Source organism: Syngnathoides biaculeatus, chromosome 22, assembly GCF_019802595.1.
Source record: "Syngnathoides biaculeatus isolate LvHL_M chromosome 22, ASM1980259v1, whole genome shotgun sequence".
NCBI classification, from domain to species: Eukaryota; Metazoa; Chordata; class Actinopteri; order Syngnathiformes; family Syngnathidae; genus Syngnathoides; species Syngnathoides biaculeatus.
Window position 1 is genome coordinate 16,343,918 of NC_084661.1, and position 25,352 is coordinate 16,369,269.

Below are 25,352 nucleotides of genomic sequence, written 5' to 3' on the forward strand. Positions count from 1 at the left end.
AGGTCTGTGGTTCGAATCCCGACTCTAGATTGCCCCTAAGTGTGATTGTAAGTGCGAACGTTCGGTTGTTTCTACATGCCTTGCGATTGGCTGGCGACCTGTTCAGGGTCGACCCCCGCCTCCCGCCCGAAGACAGCTGGGATGGTTAGCCTTGTGGGGATAAGCAGCTCAGATAATTGTTGCTTGGTCTTACATGCGTGTTGTCCGCGTGTCGCTTGAGGACACAGCATAATTTCTTTCAACAGACTCCACTAATCCAGGGAATGTTGTAGTCTTGCCACGGACTAAGCGACCCTCCCCTCGGATCCGTGTGCGTCGATGGACTGCATGACCCAGAATGTCTTGCTCCTGTTCTGTCAACACAGCGCTCACGTGCACTAATGCGGCACGAGTGTGCACACACTAGTGTTTATCGCCCGGGAGAGGCAGCTCATATACAATTCCCCTTACACGCCCCCCTCGCCTGTTATCTTCCTCCTCCTTCGCCGCCAGCATCTATCTGCCCCGTCGATCTCAGCCACACGATTGGTCGATAGCGTCGGGGGCCTGTGATTGGACGAGTCCGACCGCCAATCTATGTTCTCCTGTCAGGCGTTTTTCGCTCTCCCGTTGAACCTGCTCGCTTGCTTAAAAAGGGGGGAAAAAAAACGTTTGTGATATTTGCTGGGTTTTTGACACTTGCCAAATGCACAATAATAAACAATTTCTTGTTTTGTTTGCAAAGTACAAAAAAAAAATAGATCAGCAGCATCTGATGCCTCTTATTGTGAAAATGTCTTTTTTTTTATGTTTTTGGGTACAAATACGCCGTTCCTTGACTTTCTAATTTAATTTGTTTCGTCGCCAAGCTCATAACTCAATGGACTTGCATATCAAATCAATTTTCCCCAGAAATGAATTAAAATGCCATTAGTCAGTTCCGACCCCTGGAAAACAAAAAACAAAACAGCACGTTCTGTTAAGCAAGTTTTAAAAACAAAACCACGAGTTACCTCCTTTTGCAGTTTTCACTCCTCAATATCGTTCATGCCCTCGCTGTTTAACTTTTTCTCCATGCATGCAGGAAAGGCGAGGAATAGTTGCACTTTTTAGCCATTTTAGTTCACATTCTGAAAATCACAAAACACAAATGGTATCAGCACATTCCACAAGGAGCTGCTGTGGACCACCGCTCATGCCTGGATGCTCACGCCGTTTATTAAATGCATTCTCCAGACATACAGAGGCATCTATAAGTACAATTTAGCTTTTTTTTGTTACATTTTATGCTGTTATGTTTGTGTTCAAATAAGTTTAAAATGTCAGTTTTCATCCGTTTAAATGTGCGTAAAGCGTGTAACCGGGGCCAGGATTTACTCAAGATTACACAAACCTACGCAGGCAAACTTTGTCGGCACGACTTTTCATATGTATCTGCGTGGACCGGATCCTGTCGACCCGCATGCCACCGTACTTGCCTTTAACTCGTGATGTCACCCGACGATGATTAACGACTTTTCCTTTGAACCTCCCAGCCAAAATGTCGCCGGCGGTAGGTAAGAGTGGGCGTGGCTGCTGTATCCGATGTCACGCAACCCAAAGGTGGTTTGCGCTCGTCGATCGCCGCCTTTGTCTTTGCCTCTGTGCGGGTCGGGTTGCTCAACTCGGTTGACGAGTCATTGTGACGACAGCGTTGTACCGCGCATCGTGGAAGAACAATAGCAACGTATTGTGTGGATAACTTAAAATGTGTGTTACTGTATATAACTAGGATTCTATAGTTAAATGTGGTGTTCCGCAGGGATCCGTCATTGGTACACAATTCGAGTATAGCATTTCCGCAAATACAATTGCCATTTACAGCACTTCACTGTTCACATTTTATGTACTTATTCCAAAATAGTCATGTACTGTTCATGTGCTTGCTTATTCTTATATTTTGAATCCTTTTGCAAAAATACTCGTTTCCCGTCATTACAGGATGTTGCGTAGAATTATGCAAGAAAAAAATGAATTTGATGATCCATTGTGGAAGAAGCTCGTATCATAAAATGTGGAAAAAGTGAAGTGCTATGGATACTTTTTGGATGCACTACAAAAAAAAAGCTATAAGTGTTATGAATATGAAAACACTCCCTACCAACTCATTGGGCTTCTTTCTATAGATATGTCCTACCTGCAGCATAAATCTGTCGTGCTAACGGATGTTTGTGTTTTTCTGTTTTTTTTTTTAAATCTGCCTCGGACTGAAACTCTAGAGAAGTTCGGAATGTGGAACGACTGGAACTGAAGTACGAGGTTGATGTAGGAACGCAAATGTGTGTACACGTTCCTCACAAAAGCAACACAGACGACAAGATGAATGCCAAGTGGTGTTCTATATTCCCCAGAGTTGTATACATATACACATATGTGCCCGTACATAGTGTAGAGTGCACATATAATGCACCGGGGTCAAAGTTTTGGATAAATATTTAGCATTCCTCAGGTCCGGCAGAACCTCATGTGCGGCGCCTGGTGAACGCGTCCACGCGTCGGTGAACTTCATGAAGTTCGCGCCTGCGCACTTCTCGCAAGCCAAGCTTATTTGTATAGCTCCATTCCAGGCAGATCCATAGCGCGAAATCGTGATCTCGTGAAAAGTAGACAGTTCCAATAGCAGCCTGCGAAAGGTGAAGGGAATTGGGAACCGTTCCAATTCATACTCAGTGGGAAAACCTTTGAGTCTTTCCAACAAGTTGTGAAGTTATTTGATAATAGAGTAGTTGTTGATTAATCGGTTTGTTGTCTCACCTCTAAATCTAAGCAAAAAGGGGAAAAAACGTGATTGAGAAGTTGTATGATGTCCTGTGGTCATTAATATAATCTTTTTGTACAGTAACTGGCGAAGTGGGAAGCACAATGTGCTTCACAGCGACCTGTAAAATCCATTACAAGACTTCAAGCTACCGAAAAATTAACCTGCGACCCAATTTGTCTGTCTCTTTAGTAGTCGAGATGTTCTTCAGGTTGTAATCACCAAGAATGTTCAGCCATAGTGGATCTGGGTCTGGTTGAACAGGAAAGCTAGCTCATGTTAGCGATATACATTCCATGCATTTCCTGAACTGTAAGCAAGAAACCTTCTTCCAGTCTTGTTCCACTCCGTCAACTCTCTCGATCCGTCAGAATGTTTTATAAATGGTTTCAGCCATTTGGAAACGTCACAGTCGCTAATCCCGTCAGTGCCATTGCAGTGCGTAACAGCCGCGTGGGTAACATTGTGTCGTCCGTAGTGGCATGCGAGTGCCGCCCGGTGGGCTTAATCGCAGGGTCCGGTGTGCACTTTATGTCAAATGTCGACTTGTCGCCATAGTAACAGGACATTGCACCGATTGAAATAGCTGTTGCTATAAAAGAGGGTCCACGTGGGAAGGTGACACCATCCTGAATCTTCACTTTGAACTTTGGCTTTGAATTTTCCCCTGTAAACCTTTGAACTTTAACCCCAAACTTGAACACTGAATGTCGACCTTAACCCTGAACCTTCCCCCTAAATCTGGACTTTAAACCGTGACACTGAACCTTCAACCCTCTAGGTCCACTTTAACTCTGAACCCACAAGCCAAACCTTTACTGAAAACATTAACCCTGAACCCTCACCATAAACCTCAACATCTTCACTTCAACCTTTTGATACTGAAACCTTAAACTTCGACTCTGACTGAGTCTTCACCCTGAAATGTCAGTCTGAACCTTCAAGCAGAACCTTGACACTGAACATTTACCCTGGACGCTACTCCCGAGTCCTAACTCTGAAGCTTCAGTGTAAATATTTACTTTAAGCCCTGACACCGAGTCTTCACGGTGCACTCGAACCATCATCCTGAAGCCTTCTCCTTTAACCTCACCTTGGATCCTCAGTCTGAAACCTTCCCATCTGTCTTCTCCCAGCGTCAAGTCAACCATACGGCAGTAGATCAGACTTGTTGCGTGATGTTGAATCACGCCTGTGAGGATTCTGTCATGTGTGAAAACTACAGTTCTACTACTTTTTTTTTCTCCAGTCCAAATAATTCTTGATGTGTTCTGACACAAGCGGGTCTCAGAGGGGTTTCGATTGGATTGTGCTCGTGGACATACGTGGAAAGCACATGTACAATGTGTGTTTTTGCATAAATAAATGCCGTACGCGAGTGTGAGATGAAGACTAATCAGATCCAGGACCACACATGCTAGCGAGAATCCGGCGAAGGGGGGTGGGTGGGATTCGAGGGGGCCCCCTGGCCCTCGGGTGCCCCACCCCGAGCCTCTGCCAAGAAAATCACCTTCTAGTCCGTCGCCTCCACCTTTCCGGACGCCACCACACACACACACACACACACACAAAAACCTCCATCCCGCCCACCTTCTCATCTTTCATAGATTCTTCTGGATCTGCTCAGAAAAATGATTGGGATTATAGTGTGTGTGGCTGAGGGGGGGGGGCACAGGGGCCTCACCAGGCTTCACCGTAACCCTGGGTGGTGGGTGTGTCGAGGGGGGGGGGGCAGCAAGTGACCATGCTGGTGTGTGTGGTTTCCTTTACAGTATTTTTTTATTGCTCATTACAGAGGTGGCTGAGATGTGGTGAGGAATGGAAACACTTTAGGGGGCCACAGAGAGGTGATGCGGGTGCGCGCGCACCCGCACATCTGTCTTGTCGCGCGTCTATCTCCATTCATGTAGGGCCGCGTACCTTTAAAGCGGGGGGGGTCCAAAGTTTCACAAAATGGGATCAAATCGATTGGGCCTTTTTTTTTTTTTTATGTTCCTTCCCGCTGCGTTGGCGTATTCATCCGTCCACGTCCCCATGCGTGACTTTCGCACTCTGTCGTTCCATAACACGGGAACGTGGCGTCATCGTGGCCGTAGAACCGGCATGATGGAACGGATTGTGGTCGAGAACTGAGGCATCGCTGTACACACACTTCACATACCTCTCTGCCTGCAAGGTGCTAGCATATTATATGCTAACATCTGTGTTACAAGTCCACGTGGATGTTAGCTTGTTTGCAAATTGTGCTCGACCACTGGAGAATGTTTGTGGGTGCAAACATGACCAGCCGGGCATCATCCGTTGACTGAGCCCAACATTAAAGCAATCAATATGTTTAACGTTGTATCACTCTATATCAACAAAGAAACGGGGCCAAAGTTATGCGGAGGCTGCCGTAGAACACATCAAACATTTTAAGCGCGTTCAGTTAGGCCTTAATTAAACTTAAAAGAGACATAATAAGTAACATTGACTTTTTAATGTTTGCATACAAGTAGTTGTTTGGAATGGCTGCCCACACATCAGATATGAAATTAAATCTCGAGCTGTCCGTCTATTTCTGAAAATGTTTCAGCGAGCGTCGCTCCTGCTGCGAGCTCGTAGCGGCGCTAATTAGTGGTGGGATACCTCCTGTAATTTGCGGTCCTTGGGGTGTTTTGACAAAAGCGCGGCACAGACATGTTAAGACACACATGAACGGTTTCAAACTGTGTGAAAAAATATGTCTCCTTTTAAGTTGGAAGCGGGAGAAAAAACAAAAATCTTTTGGCATCAGGAAGTCAATTAAATGCGAATGAAGAAGTGAGCGCAAGTCGCTAGAACATCTGTTCATTAGTTAAGTATTTGAAAGTAATGGAAGGGCACGGTCGTCTCTATCGCCCACACACAAGGAGACCGATTTCAACAAGATGAGACAAACAGCTGAGGGCGATGTCAGAACGGCAACGCCAGAAAAACAAATCCGAGCAGCGTTGCGCGCCTGTATCCCTCTGCGAGGAGCAGGAAGTGAGACCTGATTGGTTTCCCCGGCGCTCTCACGTTCTTGGCAGGAACGTTTGGTTCGGAACGACGGGAGAGAGGGGGGAAAAGCTCACTTGTACTTTTCCATAAGCTGTCGATGTGGAGCCTCTCAGCGCTGGCGCGAGTCATTCGGGGACACGGAGCCACCTCTATTTTGTTAAGCACCCCCCCCCCCCCCACCCGCAAGTACGTGCGTGGAAATAATATGTGCCCGATTTACAGTGTTGGCGTGCACTGTACGGCAATATTTCACACCCGTGTGACAAGTGAAACACTACACTAACCCCCCTCCCCCACCACCATTTGTCAAAGGGAACATTTTCCCGACCCACCAGCAGTAGGTGAAAATAAATACTTTTTTTTTTTATTTTTGTAATGTAAACATTTGACTGCAAAGAATTTCAAGTTTGGGCTTTAGCTATTTTTAGAATTGACTATTGCATCACTTATCCCGGGGGGGGGGGGGTGCTCAATGCGTCGATCGCGATCGACAGCGTGCCAAAAAAAAAAAGGCATCAGCCAATGTTCCCTCTAAACTGTGCGCGTGCGCAATTGCGCAACGCTGATGCATTGCGCGCACTCTTTCTTAGTTTACCTTTCAACCCCCCCCCCTCAGCTCTTAAAGACGTACACTCACAATTACAAAATGTTCCAGTACTTACGCAGCCCATCAATGTGTTTTATAATGACAGCGTCCACCAACGCTGCTTTAGTTAGCAACACAGTCTTGGCAACGTAGAGCAAAAACGAGCTAGACACGCTGCTTGTGTTTACTTTCGATATTAAATGAGAATGATGCAATGACTGTCGGAGTATGTGAATAATGGAAGAAAAAGTGGTTAAACTGGACGAGATGTTCTACTTTTCCGAGCGGGAAAGGTCTGGTCTGAAGCTGAAGTACAAAGTGCAGGATGAGATGGTGTATAATGTTAAAATTCCACATTTGCACAGCCTGATCCAAAGTGAAAGCACAGATAATATAGTGCACAAAAAGCAAATTCTGTATTTTTAATATAGGAGGCAACATAACATAAACCTTAAAACAGTTTGGGAGCATCCCCCCCGCCCTCCGTCGTCTGTAGCTCGCGAGAGGCTGGCTGCTTGAAAAGTAGATCTTGGGGTAAAAAAAAAAAAAAAAAAGTCTGGCCACTCCTGACTTATCCCATCCAGTAGTATTATGATAAAAAAATGATTTTGCATTATGAGGCAATACAACATGCATAAGAAGTGCAGGCCTCTTTCATTTCTTTCAAGTCCTTTCCCGATGTTTTGATGACGCAGCGCACTCCAGCGCCACGGCTCTTCCCTTCTCCGTCTGCGCGCCGGCTCTGTTTTGGTGAGAGCGACCACTCCGGGACGCCGTCCAACTGTGAGCAAAGTTTAAGAGTCGCCCCCGGCCTTTAAATCTATGAGCTTGCGGTACTTGCCGCGAGTGACACAGTAAGACAAACCAGGCTCAAACAAAACATCTGCAGGGACGTGACCTCATTCCCGACCGAGCTCTATAGAATGTCGCTCCCGAGTGCGTCCTCGGTGTCCTTGAATGCCACGGACGTCGCCGGTGTACACGCGTGTCTGCGCGCACACACACACTGACACAAACTGTACATGCAAACAGAACATGATACGTGTTGTACCTGCAGTTACCCGGACTAAAGTTCACTTCATGTATACCGTGCATGGACAGAAAATAAACATACTTGTCTCTCCCTGAAACAAGTGCAAAATAAAATTGTAAATGTTGGACAAAAGTGTTGAGGCATCGAATGGAAGTAAAAAAAAAAAAAAAAATCGGGAGTTTGGACAGAAGTAATGGGACACTTGCAGAAGGGGGTAGTTTCAGGATTTGAGAAACCCTCAGGAAGTAAAGATGCACAGGTTGGACAGTACAGTAAAGCCTCGGTTCTCAAACGTCCCTCTTTTCAAACAAATGGCTTCTGTTTGCTTCTGTTTTTGAATGGGACACAAAACACACAAAATTATGCGGTCAGTCAGGACATCTACGGAAGTAAAATTGTGATAATTTGGACATAGACTAAGTCCACCCAATTCAAAAATGAGGGCAAGAAACTTTTCTTGTAGTTACAGGATTCTTTAAAATGTATTATATACTTTGTGTATGTTTATCGGGATGCCTGGAACAGATCACTGACATTATTTCATTTTTCAAATGTTGCTTTGGATTTTGTACTATTTAGGTAAAACACCAAAACTGAGGTTTCCTAATATTCTGACTCATCCAAAAAAAGAAATCGAGTCCGGAATTTAGTCGAGGTCTGTCTCAATACTTGTGCCCGCATTGCTGAAGCGTCTTCGCCCCAAATCAAACATTTGGCACTTCAAGCAGCCAGTGTGATATTACAAACTCCGCTGACAGCCATTTGGCTGCACACACCACGAAACACGATCTTTTGGCCTTTTCCTTGCGGGGGCGCGAACAGAACGTCTCCCACCCCCCGCGGGCACACATGCCCCGAGACGTGCCCCCCACCACCCACCCCCCCCCTCCCAACCACTTACCAACATCGTCGCAGTTCACGCGCCCACGTCAACAAGTCCCGTTGCTAATTGCTCGGGGGTCGCCGACCACGCGACCGTGATCGGTGTCCGAATGTTAGGAGGCGGCGGGAGTTCCATGTGGTGTTAGCTTTGTCATCCACGTTTGAGATTTTTTTTTTTTTTTTTTAGCTAAAAAAAAAAAAATAGTAATTCCATTCCTAGACATCTTTTACTCTCCTAATGAGTCCGATTGACTCCCCGTAAGTCGCGAAAGAGTGATGACGTCACCCTCGAGCTGTGTATTTTGGCTTTTCCGGCACCACCAAAGACTCAAAACGGCATCAGGATATAAAATAACCTATTTTGAAATGTCCCACAGCACTATGAAGAAACATCTTTTGTATTATTGTCATATAATGATGACATCTTTTGTCAGCTCGAGAAGCAATATTAATAGAGAACTGTTAAATTTTCCACTCCTTTATATACCTAGCTAGACCTGAAGCATTATATTTGTTTGACCGGCATCGCGGATCAGCTGGAAAGCCTCACAGTTCTGAGGTCCCGGGTTTGATCCCGGCCCACGCCTGTGTGGAATTTGCATGTTCTCCCCTTGCTCTCCGGTTTCCTCCCACATCTCCAAAAACATGCAACATTAATTGGACACTCTAAATTGGCCCTAGGTGTGATTGTGTGTGCGGCTGTTTGTCTCGATGTGCCCTGCGATTGGCTGGCGACCGGTTCAGGGTGTACCCCGCCTCCTGCCACCCTGACAGCTGGGTTAGGCTCCAGCACTCCCCGTCTCCCTTGTGAGGATAAGCGGCAAAGAAAATGATGGCTGGATGTGTTATTTTCCTGGCTCAAATTGCGCAACAGGTGGTGCCATTCTGATCGTTTGCAAAGGTACAAATGGCCAACTCAAACACTTTTCTGTGACATATTTGCACGTTTTATTGTTCTTTAACATTTTGCTTTTCTGAAAACACTCGTGGCAACATTGCCTTTAAAAAAAAGTTTTTTGCGACTTGGACATTGCTTGTTAATAGCTCTGCCAATCAATAGCTTTGAAATAAGAGCTGATAAAAATCTGTTTCAGAAAGAAAAAAAAAAATTCCTCCCCTGAAAATTAAGCTCAAATGAATCGAAAAATATGGACAAATGGTCGTCCTAATTGAAACACGAAGTTGTGACGTCGTGCTCTTTTTCTCACGATTAGCTCGCTCGCTCGCCCGTTCTAACTTTGAAGTAATTTGAGAATGTGTGTCATCGTGTGTAATTAAAGGGGAAGTCCGCTGTGGGGAGAATTCATTGTTTTTTTTTTGCTTTTTGGGGGGGTAGCAATTAAAAAACTAAAAAGACGTGAGGAGGAGAGAAGCCCGCACAGCATGTGAAGAAGTGAATGAAATTCCGTTTGAATGCATCCCAATACACTCGCCTTGTTTTCCTTGCCTTTTTTTTTTTTTTTTTTTAGGTCAAACACAAACATATGATTCCTCTGCGCCATAATTAGCCTGTCACAGCACTATATTATATTGTAAACAGATGTGGTCAACACATTTATCATCATTAAAAATGACGCCATGCCCTCACTCGAAGCGGAGAGTCCGTAGCGCGCTTGAAAATGGAGATGAGCGCAAAAACATCTGCGCGCCTTAAATCTCCTGTCTTCGATTCCCCCCCCCCCCCCCCCCCCCCCCCGCCGTTCCAGAGTTCTCCTTTCAACTTTCCCCTTTGCGCCCTCACCCACAAAGCGCTTTTAATCTTCATTTCACCTTCGCCCGCACGAGCGAGCCTTCCTCGCCGTTCTCGTTATCTCGGCGCGTTTCTCGAGGACAAACTCGTTTCCCCGACCTTGGAGGGGGACTCGCGGTGGCTTCCGCCGCTGGGGAGGCGTTCAAGGACTCGCTCCTGGTGGTGAAAAGGCAATGTTAGCCGATGAGTTTACGCGAGATCCTGGTATATGGTATATTATCCAGAATTATATTTTATATTGTTAGAAATAAATGTAATAGAATTTCATGGAATAAAATAGATTGGAAATTTAGGTTATAAATGTAGGTCGAAGCTACAGTCCTGTTACTCAACACTTTGTTTTGTTTTAACGAGAATGACGTTAGCATGCTAACAGCTTGTGTTGTTTGTGAATTTGTCTAAAATGCATTCCATTCAAATGTAGATGTCCTTGGGAAGCGAAGGAAATGCCCAGCATGCCCACCGTGCCCACGCTGCCCGGCTTTTTGTCTTTCTTTTTTTTTTTTTTTTGTCCATTTCTGCACGACGCTAAAGGAACATTAGCGTAGCTATTCCGCGGGAATTTCTTTCCCTCGCGAGCAAGAACAAAGACGCCATCTGTCCACCGTCCTCTCGCTCTCCCGTGGCGATAAGTGGTCGATTGTTGTGGCTTTAAAAAAAAAAAAAAAACACTAGCACCACCCGTAGCGGCGGCCGGTGGCGTAAAAGAGAGCCCTTTTAATTCTGCGAGCCCCATTAGCCGCCGACCGACGTAGCCTCCTTCATTCCGCTCGTTTGTCAGCTTCCCATACGTCTAAATCTTGGTATCAGCTTTGACTTGTTCTTGCTATTGACATTTTTTGTCTTTTTTTCCCCCTCTCGTTATTGTTATCACTACAATTCCACAATTAAATGTAGTGTTCCTCAGGGAGCAGTAATTGGTCCATTTACCTTGTTTGAAGAATAAGAAATACAATAAAAAATTCCCATTTTAAGAGTTATTGTAAACAAAAAGCGCATTCAGAAAGGTCATCTACTTTATCCTGTGTTCGCTCGTGTTCACTCTATGTGCCTGAAAGATCGGGAAACACGGGCGTAATCTGTCTATTAGCAGCAATAGCAACAGTGAAAACGATATCATCAGAGGATGTCGCCATATTTGATATCCCACTCTTCTGGATTAGACAAGCACTGAAGCCGGGATTAGCGCCGTGGAAAAAAAAATAATAAAGCCTTCTTTGGACAACACAGAGGGCCGACCAGGCGACGGGATCAAGCGCCTCCAATTTACACGCAGCTCGGAAGGTGACGTTCCCGTTTCGACGTCAACTGTTTTGTCCCCTTTCACCTCATGCGTTACTCGTTCTAATCCAGAGAGTTCCCTGTGGGTTTCCCGCAACGGAATACTGAGACCTGTGTCCAACCTCTATGGATGCTCACTTATTACCAATAACTAATCAGCAAAAAACGATAACCGATCCAAGATCTGATCCCATGATGGAGTCTATTTAAATGACAAGTTCATTTACTGTACATACACGTGGACTTAATTACTCCTCAAAATATTTACAATAAGTAATAAGTATTATGTGTTCAACAGAACGGCAGCATGTTTACAAACAACCACGAGCGTTAGCAATAGCTTGCGAGGGCTACGTAACGTTTTGACGGCCTGCGAGCCGTAACACGTTAAAAGTATGCGAACATACCTCAAGCGAACCCTACACCGAGTCCTCTCCTGCCCCCGAGCGCCGACGTCCTCTCCTGTCCTGAGGTCCGGTCGCCACTAACACATTTTTTCCACATACACATGAAATACTGTCGGCGCGATCCGCTTTTGTTGTCGTCACCACGGTAATGAGTCGCATTTGAGTCGGCAAGATTCAAGCCCAATGATCGTAAAAAAGAGGATGCAGGCGGTATCGGGATACACGATTTTATTGCAGTAGTCTGACAAATTGCAATCATGATGGAGCAAATCCGATCCGCGCATTACGTCTCGTCTCTCAACCGTCTCGTCTCCCCCGTGCACCCTGCAGTTATTTTAAGTTGGGCTTTTAATAACTTTATTGGCCATTAATTATTTAGAGTTCTACTTTTGACACCAGAGAATGCAAAAAACAAAACAAAAAAACAACTGTTGTATTCAAATCTACTCGGCACAATCACGTCATTGATCGGATCAGCAAATTATGATAATAAACCTGATTGACCACACACGTGAGAATGCCTTAATATAATTTAATGTAATGGTAGAAATGTTATATAATGTGTAATTTACTGTTATATAACATGCAAATTATGACTGGCAACACCTTTGTAAACGGGCATTATAATCACAATTGTTTTAGCCATAACTACCTCAATTTTTATTTTGTTTTAATGTGCTTGATATCACGCAGTTCCTCATTTTGTGCTTTTTAATTTCTATTATTTTTCTTGTAATCCAGTCAGCTCACCTTGCTTGAGTCGCAGGAAATGGACCTAAAATAAAGTGTACAATTATTGTCGTGATTTTGAACGTGAACGTTTTTCCCTCTTCCAGGCCAGACGGCCCTTTGAGGCCGACCGTCAACCCCGCCGCGGCCTCCGAGGTCACCCGCCAAGGTCTAAAATTGTCAGCGCTCCGCGCCGCAAGGGGTCCGTTCCCACCGGGGACCGGCGCCTCCCCCGGAGCCCCGTCCCGCCCGGCACCGCAGGGCCCGGTCCCCTGCCATCTTCCGGCGACCGACCACTCCCGCGCGAATGACAAGCGTGCGTCCGAGGGCGGGGCTTGCCTCAGTCTCTCGTGATTGGCTGCTGGATGGAATCGAGGTGAATGGAACACATGCCCAAGGAGCAAGAGCCAAACCCACTCGAGGGCGAAGAGAAACGGTGGGTGAACGCATACGCTTCCTGTACACTTCGCGTGTGGACCGGCCCGTCTGGTCGGGCAGGTCCAAACGCAAAGAGACGCAATGTGCCATGATCACTTATCAAAACACGCTTTGATGAAATATTATGCGTTCGGTAGATGTGTGTGTAAATATTAATGTGTACTTTCTGGTATGGTGAAGGGTTGGAAGCTCTTGTTTGAATACCTTTCACCTCTGCCAAGGACATTCTGTTTCTCGATGTGGGTTTGCGTGAGTTGCTGTCAAACCCTTTTTGACGTACAACGGTACCTTGACTTCCAAGTGCCAAAACTTTCAAGCTTTTCGAGTTTACGAGCTGTCACTTAGATTTCTGTTTTTGTTTTTGTTTTTTTCTTCCCCCGTTTTGTGTTGCGAAATGAGATTTGAGGTAAAACGATGGTTTAAATAACGCTTTCAGTTGTTTATTGAAGCAGTCAAGCGCACAAATCTGAAATTAGTACACACGCAAGGAGCTGCTGTAGGCCACAGCTCACGCCCAGAGCAGCCGGCCAAACGTTCTCCAGCATCTAAAGTCTTTCGCAAAGCTAGCACATTACAATATGTTCAGTATTTGCACTTTATATTTCTTTACGTGCCATTTTTCGTCATTAAAAACTGATTTTAGAGGAAATTGTATTTCAATTTGTCGAAATTGCATAAACATGCCGTGTGACCTCCGACGACGTCTTCGACCTGCCGATATTCAAAGGTGTGAACTCGCTGGACTATGTGTACTCAGAGAACTCCGGTGTCATTTCAAACCATTTGGATCCAGACCGATCTGATCCAGATTTAACTCGTACACGAACATTCCCATTTAATGTTTCTCTTGACACACATATACGCTACGTCCCGTCAAATGTCATCAGATCAGGTTATCCGTCTTTAACACAGATATGTGAGTACCGTAAGTAGGTAGAAGAAAGTCGATACGGCCCCCGCTTGGCACTGAATTGAAGCTTATTACCCTGACTCATGTGTGAAGTCGTCAATGGTCAAGTTGTCCTGCGGTTTACCTAGGAGCACAACAAGTTACTAGTGAGCCAAAACTATTTATGGGTACTGTGTGAGTCTCAGATTTTACCAGTGTGTGACACATGTTTAACCAAAAGTGGGCCGACCGTAACAGGTTACACAATTACACCTTGTGTCTCTGGTTGTTTTTCCATAGTTATAGTTTGACCAAAAAAATTACCCAACTCTCAATGTAAGCTTGATATCGAGGACATCGGATCATGCAGCAGAACAGGGTTGAGATTTGCCGCAGGTGTGTCAGAAAAATTTAAGGTGGAGGTGAGACTCCATCAGGGATCTGCTCTGAGCCCCTTCCTGTTTGCTATAGTAGTGTATTGGCTGACAGATGAGGTTATACTGGGATCCCGTAGGACCATGATGTTCGCAGATGATAGTCTGATCTGCAGTGAAAGCAGGGAACAGGCGGAGGAACAGTTAGAAAGATGGAGGCATGCATTGGAAAGGAGAGGAATGAAGGTTAGCCGAAGTAAAACAAAGTATATGTGCGTGAATGAGAGGGGAGGTGGGGGAAGAGTGAAGCTCCAGAGAGAAGAGAGGGCCATGGTGGACAACTTCAAATGCTTGGGGTCAACGATCCAGAGCAAACGGAGAGTGTGGTAAGGAAGTGAAGAAACGGGTCCAAGCTGGATGGAACAGTTGGCGGAAGGTGTCTGGTGTTGTACGTGACAAAGTCTCCGCTAGGATGAAGGGCAAAGTCTGTAAAACAGTGGTGAGGGCGGCCATGATGGACGGATTAGAGACGGTGGGGAGAAAGTAGAACTGGAGGCGGTAGAAATGAAGATGTTGAGGTTCTCGCTCGGAGTGAACAGGTTGGATAGGATTAGAAATGAGCTCATTTGAGGGAAGCCAAAGTTGGATGTTTTGGAGACAAGGTTAGAGAGCGCAGACTGAGATGGTTTGGACATGTTCAGAGGCGAGAGAGTATCAGGATGGAGCTTCCAGGCAAAAGAGCGAGAGGAAGACCCAAGAAAAGGTGGATGGATGTGGTGAGGGAGGACATGAGGACTGAGGGTGCTAGAGAGAAAGATGCACGAGATAGGCTTAGATGGAAAAAGATTACACACTGCGGCGACCCCTAATCGGGACAAGCCGAAAGGAAAACAAGAAGAAGAAGAATCGAGGACATCGGATAAATGCTGCGACAGCTTCCGTTCAGCACGTGGCAAACCAAATGTAGATTTAGTTCACACATGGATACTTTTGTTGTTTTTTTTCCAGTGCGTTAGCCCCGCTCGCGTGTCCTCTGGAACTTTTTTAATTGTCAAGACCTGAGAGCCGCCAATCAAAAGGAAACGCTGAGACGTGAGGAACGTTCGTGTTGGCTGCGCGGCTTTTGATGAAGCAATTTTGTCTTTCTTGTCCCGTTCGCGTGAGCAGATGCGCAAGTGCGTGCCGGTCTCGCCAGTGTAAACAAGCTGGAGGTTTCCCTTCCCGCGAGGACGTCCTGTCACGGCGCGCTAACGAGCATTGTTGTACGTCTCCTCGGATGCCGGATTACGTGACTGATTACACGGCGGCCGCTACGTGCGCCGAGGAGCTCGAATATCCAGTCGGGCCGTGAGCGGCGTTCACTCGAGGCGAGCGCCTGTCAGCCCCGAACGGAGGCGGCGTAATGGAACGGCAGAGGGGGGGGATCTGGAGACGGTCCCGAGGTGCAAGTCCTACTGTGCGGCGCGATGTGATAGCAATTATCTCTTTTTGACCTCAAGGGCTACCATCCATTTGCCTAATTGACTCTATCAAAGCAATTTATTGGGGGCATTTTGAAATAAGACATTGCGAACCCGGCACTCGCACAATTTTCTTGTCGAAATTATTAAAAGTATTTGCAGAAAATCACACCTTCAGTTCCAGTAATTTCATCCCCACGATCCACTTTCATATGAGGCTCACACATCCCTGGCATGCGGCCTTAATAATAGCGCTGCCCCCCCCCCCAAAAAAAAGTTTAGCCATTATGGCAGCTTTTTTTAAATCACGTCAATATGATCAAAGAGAGCGGTAATTACCGACAAACATATTGTGAGGGATTATCCAATTATTCAATTTCACTTAATTGCTTTTGAAATGATTTATTCAATACAAATAAAGCGACGTTCGTGCGTCGCGCCAAGACAGTGACGTACGGTGACGGGGAAAACTATCAAACGCTCTCTCGCGAGATGGCACCGAGGTACAATTGACCCGCCGTTCGCACAACTGAATAATCGGTTTGCAATCAGATTTCACGCTGACCCAATTTGTGGATAACTTGAGACGAGATCACTCTTATTACCGTACATAAACGTGACGTTTATGTACGCTAATAAGGTACGGTAATAATTATGTCACGTTCTCCTTTGGTGGTGATCCATGAGGTCATCCTCATGGAAACTATGCGGAGTGATGGTTATACAAGGCCTCCATTATGCTTTGAATGGCACACATCCCCCAGAGCAGCCGTTCTGCTCACATGTCTGGATCACCATCTTCTTGATTTTGTTTTACTTTTGGATGAATGGATCTTAAAGAAAACGCTCGCTTTTTTTAAAACTATCCGCAGCTGCATGAAGCACCATTGGGCATTTTGTAAATAATCAATACTGTGTTCTCCTAGATAAAAATGTTCATCAAAAGAGGGTTAAAAATGACTTGTTTTAGTTTTTTTATTTTTTAAAATATGGTCCTTCTACTGTAGTTTTTCACCGTCAGTCTTCCGGCTTTATCTGGAGCATATCAGCCACGATAAACATTCGCTTTAATGTTTGATGAAGTCGCTCCTAAGGCCAGGTGGGAAAGGGCGTCCGCAGGAGCCAATCGGGGAGCGGCGGGGTGGGGTGGGCGGAGCTTAGTCGAAGGCTGTGCAGGGGCGTGTCCGATGAGCCAGTTAAACTTAGACCAGCCGCCACTGCGGGGAAGAGAGCTTCCAGCGTTCGAGTCCGACATCGGATTGATTTGTTTTTCTTTTTTTTTTTTTTTTTTTTTTGGTTGGTTTTTATTGATGAAATGCACATCTTATCACCTTGCTGCGTCACAAGGTCAGAACTGCAACGCTGCTCTTTCCTTTCGGGCTTCGGCTGCACAACACTTGTTGTCAAAAACAGCTGCGCGTGTGTTTCTGCAGTTTGAGCGCACGCGTGAGCTTCGCTCAGGTTACTGCGAGAAGACACGAGAGGTGGACAGTATAACGTACTACGGCGCGGCGTCGCACCCTCGGCGCTCGGCTTTTGCTGTGTTTGCAGAGCGCGGCCGTGACTCGACTTGCGACGGCCCGCATTCCTCTGGCAACGCTCTCGGTTTTGCAGGCCCGCTCGTGTTGCCGTCAGGGAAGAATTTGCTGTGCCCCAAACAAACGCCGTCTTCAGTTTCAAAAAGAGGCCGAGCAGACATAAACAAACAAAGGGAGAAAGCGCATACCTAATTGGACCCGGCCCCTGTTCCGACCGTCGTCGTCGTGTCACGTGACCGGCGGTCGCTCAAGGACACTCCCGGACCGCCGCGGTTCCCTCTCGTCACCGCTCGCCGTCTCGTTTCTCCAAACGTTTTAAGCTTTTGTGGTTTCAGCGCGAGCGCCAAAGGGAGGGGAAAAAAAAAACAGGTTTTCGCAGGTACTTGGCATGCTGGAAAACTACCAAAGTCCTGATGCGGACTCGCTGTCGGTGTAGTGGTCCACTTCCCACTCGCTTGTCACGCTTCAGGGTGGGCCGAAAGTAAGCAGGCACTTTTTTTTATTGTTTGTTTTTAGTAAGTAAGTAACTAATGGGCAGATCATTTGAGTCGAGTGCAGGCAGTGTTACATTGTGACAACAAAAAAGTGAAGTGAAGGAAGCAAGGAAAGAAAGAAGGAAGGGATACACCAAAGCCAGATAGAAAAGGAGTTTCAAGCAATGGAACGTAGTTTTAAGAAAAAGAAGGGGGAAAAAAAATCACCTCTGAGGAAAAGAAACAAGGGGCTGATGAATGAAGGAAGGAAGCTACGAGGAAAAAGGTCAGAAAGTGATGGAAGGATACAGGAGTCAGGACAGAGGACGGAGAAGGGGAGAAAGCCGGTCTGAGGTAGAAAGAAAAAGAAGGCAGAACAATTTATGAAAGGGAAAGAAGTACGTGAGGATCCTTGAAAAGGTTCTGAGGGAGGAATGGAAGAAAAAGATCACCCAGAGGGGAGGAGACGGATGCGAGAGGAAAAAGGTAAGAAAATGGGGAACAGCAATCGAAGGTAATAAGGAAGCAAATGATACAGAAGGAAAGCTGTATCGGGAAAAAAAGGAGAAGAAGCTCAAAAGTTAATCGCTACTTTTGGCCCACCCTTGGACTCGTCCCCGCTGCTCTTGGTGGGTCCTCCCTGGGCCCTTTTTGCCCTTTCGTCCCTAGTCAGCTGGGATCGGCTCCGGCTCCCCGTACCCCCCTGCAAGTGTATAGAAAATGGATGCCAGGACGTGCTTTGACTGGCAAATTCAAGTAATTCCACATCCAAAGGGTTTCCCTTTCCATGCGGTACAAACGTATTCAAAAACCTAAAATTAAAGCTTTGATGTTTTTGTTTTGGACTATTCCCCCCCGTGCCAGCAATGCTAAGCTCATGTTTGGCTAGCCGGCCCCCGTTTGTATTTCCAGGGGGCTATTTTGGGCTTTGACGCTCTCGGAGGCTTTACATCCTCGTAAAAGCACAAAAGTGAGCCGGATGGTGACGTCGCGTTTATGCACTAAATAAAGCAATGGCAGCTTTGTCCAACAGGTGGCGCTTTTCAAATTTAAAAAAAAAAAACGACTTTGAACTCCTTGTACAGCTCGTATTGCTTTTCGTCCGGCACTTCCTGATGCCGCAGTCTCTCCTTTTACTTCCTCTGTCATGTCGTATTTTGAACTGATGCATCTCGACTTGGAGACAAGTTTTGTGTGTCAGATAACAGCCTATGTTTAGCCCGGGGTTGTTAGACGAATATACCCAGCGTCTTCACCACCTGTGCACGAACACGCAAACTTTCTTACATTTTTGCAATCTTTAAGCGGTTTGGCCCGCCAGCCCTCCCAGTTAATGTATGTTTGACTTCTAATGCCGTCCATGGCAGTGAATGTGTTAAAGGGAATGATGGATGATGTTTGAAATATTTCTCGGGTTAATTGTCTTTCAACCATCTATCGGAGTGGTTCAGATTTTTTTTTCCACCCCAAAAAAAAAAAATATATATATATATATATACTTTTTTTTCATTGTAGTTGTTTTACTAGTCCTAAAAATTAGATTCAATAGATTTGTAAGCCATTATGCTTTGGTTGAACATTAAAACTGATTTAAACAGGAAAATTTTCAAAATCTACCTGACTGCTCAGTTAAAATGTATTTCACGAAAAACTGAAATAAAATTTGAATCTAAATGTGAAAAAATTAAGTCGTTTAAGGTTTAGGATACAGGATTTGTGCTCAGTAAATAATCATTTTTGGACCAATTAAGGCTTATTGGATCATTTCCCACGGCAGAACTGATGACAAAATATTAATGTACTGCAACTGAGTGGTTGAGAAGGCAGTTGCTCAAAACAATTTCCCATTCGAGTACAAAAAAAAATGCTAATAACAATGATTCAAAGCAAGCTTTGTTCTTCTTGGGTTTGCTTTATTTTCCCGGGTGTCTTTTTTTTTTTTTTCTCCCTAACCAGTTTTTCTTCGCATTATTAAATTTCCGTCGAGTTCCGCAGGCATAAAAGAAAAAAATGTTTTCTTTTCCCAAAAATAATGCGATTACAAGTACCTCGACTTCCAAGTGTACTAGCTGCGCGGTGGCAGCGCTGCGGTTTTGACAGCATGACACCCAAGAAGGCTGAAAATGTCTCTGGTGTCATGTTGCCGTCACACTGGAAGTCAACATTCCGGCTTTTCTTAACAGATCAAATCGTTTTTTCCTACGCACGAAGTCGCAGCGGAGCGAGCGCATCTTTGTCAAGCGTTGATGATTGATCATTTGACAGCGTTTGACTTGAATCCAAGTAGGCGGCTGTTCTTAAAATGTAATCGTGTTGTTTTGTCTGAAAGCATTGATTAACGTCATTGGTGTTATTAGTGGGGGGGGGGGTCTGCTTCTCTTTACGGACCTGTCAGTATGATCCTGTCTTAAGTTATTTATTTTCTAATTGTTATAATACAGCCAACGCTACTAATTGAAGACATAATGTGGGAATTAGCCACTTGTGCTAAGGGCAATTTAGCGCTTTAGCTAGTGGAGGTGGATTAGTCTGGGTTCCCCCCCCCCCCCCAAAGTCATCCACCCCCCACTTAAAAACCATCCTTAGCAATACGCTAAAACTAACATATAAAATCGATGTTGGTTAAATGAGATACCGTCGCGTGATTTCATTTTGGAGCGCGGTTTGGAAACGGGAATGAATGTCTTTCCTCTGGGCTGAGCGACCTTGATGTGACGGCAAGACGACGGATTCCGAGAGCAGAGCGACTCCGGGGATTGGGGAATTCGCTTCCATCTCTGGCGTGCGCTCATCTTCCTCCGAGGCTTTTGTCACCAACGCTTCACCCCGTTCCCGCCTTTCCCCTTCTCCGTCTGCACTCGGCTTTCTTCTCCGCTAGAATTTACCTCTTGAACTTGACGGGCGTCTTGTGTTCCCCGCCTCTACGCTGGCAACTCGGAGCTCTTCCTGGTTGAATATTTGTTCATTGTTTTTTTTGTTGTTATTTTAATTTGCTTTGACGCTGACGTGGTTCCAAAACAAAATAAAAGAGCCCAGAAGTCTCCGCTAGCTTTCTAGCTTAGTCAGGTTGACCAAGCATACAGTAATAGCATAATTAAATGGAATATTATATAATACAAACGTACCAATCTACATGGAGATGATCGTGATTGCGCAGGAAGACAGTAGTACTTGTTTTTCTTCATAGAGGATATAAAATATCAGTAGTGTTATGTATTACATTACATTATTTGCGTTCAAATATTCGTTGTTTAATGCCCTACACATCGCCATTTGGATGTGCTTTGGTAGCCTGTCTGAGGCGTTTTGCATTGCTCGTTAGCACTAAGCTAAGGCAACTTTTTAAAGGCGCAAAGCCGTGTGGTTGCTTTAACTCCTTAAAGTGGACCGTAGTTTCCGGCCTACAGAGCGCACCTGATTATAAGCCTCACCCAGGACATTTGTAAAGGAAATACCGTTTGGTACATACATAAGCTGCACCCGCATAAAAGCCGAAATTACCCACATTGAAACACGAGATATTTACAAAGAAATACGGTACACAGAGTTTAATATTTAATATAAGAGTTTAAGATTTAATACCTTAGCTTATCATAACATACCAACAACACGGTAGCACGAACAGGGCCGGTTAAAAAATAAAAATAAAAACATACCGGAAAAAAATCACCGAGACGTGGCAGTAACACAGCAGCAACACGCTAGCGCTGTGCTAAAGGTAGCGCAGTTAAAAAAAAAAAAAAAAAACCATGCCGGTACAAGTCACTTCCTCGGCACATGTATTCCGCCGATCTCGCTCTTACCATTTCCGCTCATGTGCCCCCTTGCGGCTGTTAGAAAAAATGCACAAATTGCAAATTAGCTTTTTTTTTTTTTTTTTACACCGTCGGCGTTTAGCGACGACAAAATTTCCGCGGGGTTCTCAGCTTCCCGCTTAATAAAAAGGACCTTTAATGGTTTTTAACGACGACGATCCTATTCCTCGGGTGTTGAAATGGATAATAAAGCGGCAGCGAAAGACGACGGCGAGCAGATGAGATTTGACGGCCGACCTGTGGGCCAGATCGCTCGATGAGACGATGCTTCCACAATTAATCGAGCTCTCTCTCTTTCTCTCTCACTCGCTCAGGTGGCTCAATGGCCCGAAGAGGAAGAGGAAGAACAGCCAATGTTCGGTTAAGAGTATGACGGGTGAGTAAGTTGTATGACAATTTAAGACCCCCGTTTTGTTTTTGTGTGCGTGTGTTTTCATGTTCAAGTGCCTCTAAAATTGTCTCTGAATGATTTGATCATGCAGCCCCCCCCAAAGGCGTTTTCACCCACAAGAAGCCGAGTCTGAAAAGACAACAGGAAGCCAGACATTTTCCGCTCAATTTAGTCATTTTTGGAGCTCCTTTCAAATATTTTGTAAAATGTATCCCCGCATAACTTAACGACATGAAATTCAGCAGGGATGTCTGTTTACGAGTCGGCCATTTTGCCTTGGCAAGGCAACGTGATGGCCATTTGTGGTCATTTCTTCACATATACGGAACTTTTTCGCTTGCATGGCTGGAGATCATTATTATTATTATCATTATTATATTACATCCTATTTGTGCAGCTCGAGTTTCCTGGAACCCGGAAAGAGTACTAGGAAAAATACCAAACTTTCCCAAGTAGGACACTGCTGATCATATCTTGGGCGGAACGATGTCAGAGTTTTCCTATCGGAACTTTAGAGTCCTTGTGTTAGCAAGGACATAATAATACACATACGCTACATCCATATTTTCCCCAACTATCACGATGGACTTAAATCCTTGGGAAATGACCTTTGTTTGGATAGCAAAGAAGCCTTTTGTCCGTAGCCCGGGAGCTCATAATAAAGGTGACTCAAGGCATGCTGGGAAACTCTCTAACCTTGATTGACCCCCTCCCCGACGGAGGCCGCTTCGTCTCTGTCAAGGACGCAAATCGCCGGAGCTCCGCTAAGCTTCATCCGCGTATTCCACTTTTTCCAATAGCACACACTTGCGCATTTACTTGTTGTTTTTACTCTCGCGTCTTTCTCGTTCGCTTCTGCTCGGCTTTATTTTGCGATTATCATTATTTTTTTTCTGCTGTCTTTTTTTTTTTTTTTTTGCTCCCCGAGGGCTCCGCGTGTAATTTTCTTTTGTCTGTGTTGTCTCAGCACTTTCCGTATCAGTCATATCGTGTTCACGTTCATTTGTTTGTCTGGATGGGACAATGGATTCACGTACACTCAAGCCACTTTTTATCCGCGTCGTCTAGCTCGGTGGTTCTCAAAGTTTTTTGGATCCGGGTACCCCCTACTGGGGAGGTTATTTCCCAGGACCCCAAATTCAACTCGCCTCAAGTGTATATCAAAACTGCATGGGATTTATTGATTCATTAGGGTTCTAAAGATTTCAACCGAGCATTCATATCATATCATATCATATCAGTTTAGACGATTTGGGTTTCGCACTGCTTGTCGAAATGACTTTTTAAATCTTATTTCCATCACATCAGATTCAAAAGCTTCTTTCGTTCCTGCGGTGGAATTTAAGCTTTTAATTGGCCTCAATGAGGTGCTTCAGTGTGTTTGTTTTGCTGGTGCGCCCAGAGCACTTTTTTGTTGTTTTTGTTTTGTTTTTATAACAAGTGATGCGACGATGGTTTGGCAATCCACGATGTAACTATTACTACTGTTTACTTTCGTTTTGAAATGAGCTTCCATTCATCTGTTTCCTGAAGTAGTGGTTTGGAAAAAAAACATCTCCTTAAAATAGCAGTCAAGATATTAATGTCACATTTCTGGTCCGCTACACACATCAGAATCGGCTTTATTGGCCAAGCGTGTTACAAGACACACAAGGAATTTCTCTGAGGTTGTCGGACTCGCTCATTCGTTGCCAGTGACGGCTGTTGAAGTCAAATTTCTCTTTTTAACCTGGCAGGGAATCTAAAATAACGACCAACAGCCATTTATTACGAGATATACATTGAGGACATTAAAGACGTGAGCATTGAGCAATGAAAGTATGCCAGTAATGTAGTGATATTGATATAATAGCAAATGTGTAAATGATGGAGGTTCCCGATGCAATTCAGAGCAGTTTAAAGTGACCTAAAGTGACGATTGTGCAAATGGTGCAGGGACTCAAACATGAGTGGGCAGTGTTAAAGTAGTCAACAAAATAATGCAAATGCGTGTGCAAGTGATGTGTCCAGATTGAGTTGTGACAAAATTTGGAAGCACGTTGCAGTGAAATTGTAAGTCAACCATTTCTGATTTTAATGTCAAACGTGGAAAAAGCTGTTGGAATGTCTGATTTAATTTGCATTGCTTAATAAATTACCCGAGGGAAGGTTCTTCAACAGGTGAATGTTTTCTTTTTTTTTTTTTTTTTTTTGTTTCTTCATTTAGTGTTACAATGGTAACGGTGGAGCCACCTGAGGCTCGTTGTTGCCACCTGCTGGGTTGAGGAAAACCACAGTCTGTCCGTGTGCCTTGACGTCATATTACTTTGTAAAAAGATGAAAATGCGGCGGAACAGTGGTTCAGCTGGTAAAGCCTCACAGTTCTGAGGTCCCCGGTTCGATCCCGGCCCCGCCTCTGTGGAGTTTGCGGGCTCTCCCCGTGCATGCGTGGGTTTTATCCGGGTACTCCGGTTTCATCCCAAAAACTCTAAATTGCCCCTAGGTGTGATTGTGAGTGCGGCTGTTTGTCTCCCTGTGCCCTGCGATTGGCTGGCGACCAGTTCAGGGTGTAACCCCGCCTCCTGCCCGATAACAGCTGGGATAGGCTCCAGCACTCCCGTGACCCTTGTGAGAATAAGCGGTAAGAAACTGGATGAATGGATGAAAATGCATACAAAGTGGAGATGGAAGTCTTGACATATTGTGAAGTATTGACGATTACCACATCTTGATCGTCTCTCTTTCTCTTTTGTATTCAAGGGTACATCCCCAGCTACCTGGAGAAGGATGAGCCATGCGTGGTGTGCGGCGACAAAGCCACAGGCTACCACTACCGCTGCATCACCTGCGAGGGCTGCAAGGTACGCGCACGAGTACACATGCGCAAGTTCGCAGGACGGGTTCCGTCTCAGACGAACGAGTCAAAGTTGTCCTCAAACGGGGCAAAAACGTGAGCAGCACAAAGCAGTACTTCATAAAGTACACGTCATACAGTTTTTGGATGAGTGGTTTTGTGTAGTCTGGCCATAGAAAAAAAATCCTCTTACGTTGATACTTAAAAGAAAAGGAACAGCATCAGATCCTTATCAGGTTCTCGAATAATTCCTCCTTTGTTGAGTGCTATTATTGCTTTTAGAAATTAAATATCCCCCACCCCCTATGAATTATTTTTCTGGCCAGTGTGACTTTCTGTTTCCTGTGCCCGGTGGGAGCTGGAGGTTAGAAAATGAAAGCGAGCGTGCGATCGATGCGCTTACATGTTCACGTGTTGGGCCTCCGCAGGGTTTCTTCCGCAGAACCATCCAGAAGAACCTGCACCCCGCCTACTCGTGCAAGTATGAAGGCTGCTGCATCATCGACAAGATCACGCGCAACCAGTGTCAGCTGTGTCGGTTCAAGAAGTGCATCGCAGTGGGCATGGCCATGGACTGTCAGTCTCCATCTTTGTTTTGTATTCTTATCTAGTGGTACCTTGCCTTATTAGTACCCCAATTTCCATATTTTGCAAATTACGAGCTATCGCTGCTGCC

General features: G+C 45.2%; 1 protein-coding gene across 16 annotated transcripts in view; it reads left to right on the top strand.

The window, feature by feature from the left end:
- thrab (thyroid hormone receptor alpha b) overlaps positions 1-25,352 on the top strand; it is a 108,220-nt gene that overhangs the window by 67,361 nt on the left and 15,507 nt on the right. For 14 of the 16 annotated variants that reach the window (XM_061809374.1, XM_061809383.1, XM_061809367.1 and 11 more), the window contains 4 exons: positions 12,573-12,901; positions 21,767-21,828; positions 24,583-24,683; positions 25,105-25,252. In XM_061809374.1, the coding sequence (XP_061665358.1) occupies positions 12,846-12,901; positions 21,767-21,828; positions 24,583-24,683; positions 25,105-25,252 (367 nt within the window). In that variant the 5' untranslated portion in view covers positions 12,573-12,845. Of the gene's footprint in view, positions 1-12,572; positions 12,902-16,598; positions 16,974-17,791; positions 18,124-21,766; positions 21,829-24,582; positions 24,684-25,104; positions 25,253-25,352 lie in introns of those variants that run through there. The other 2 variants (XM_061809381.1, XM_061809382.1) reach the window with 2 other exon arrangements.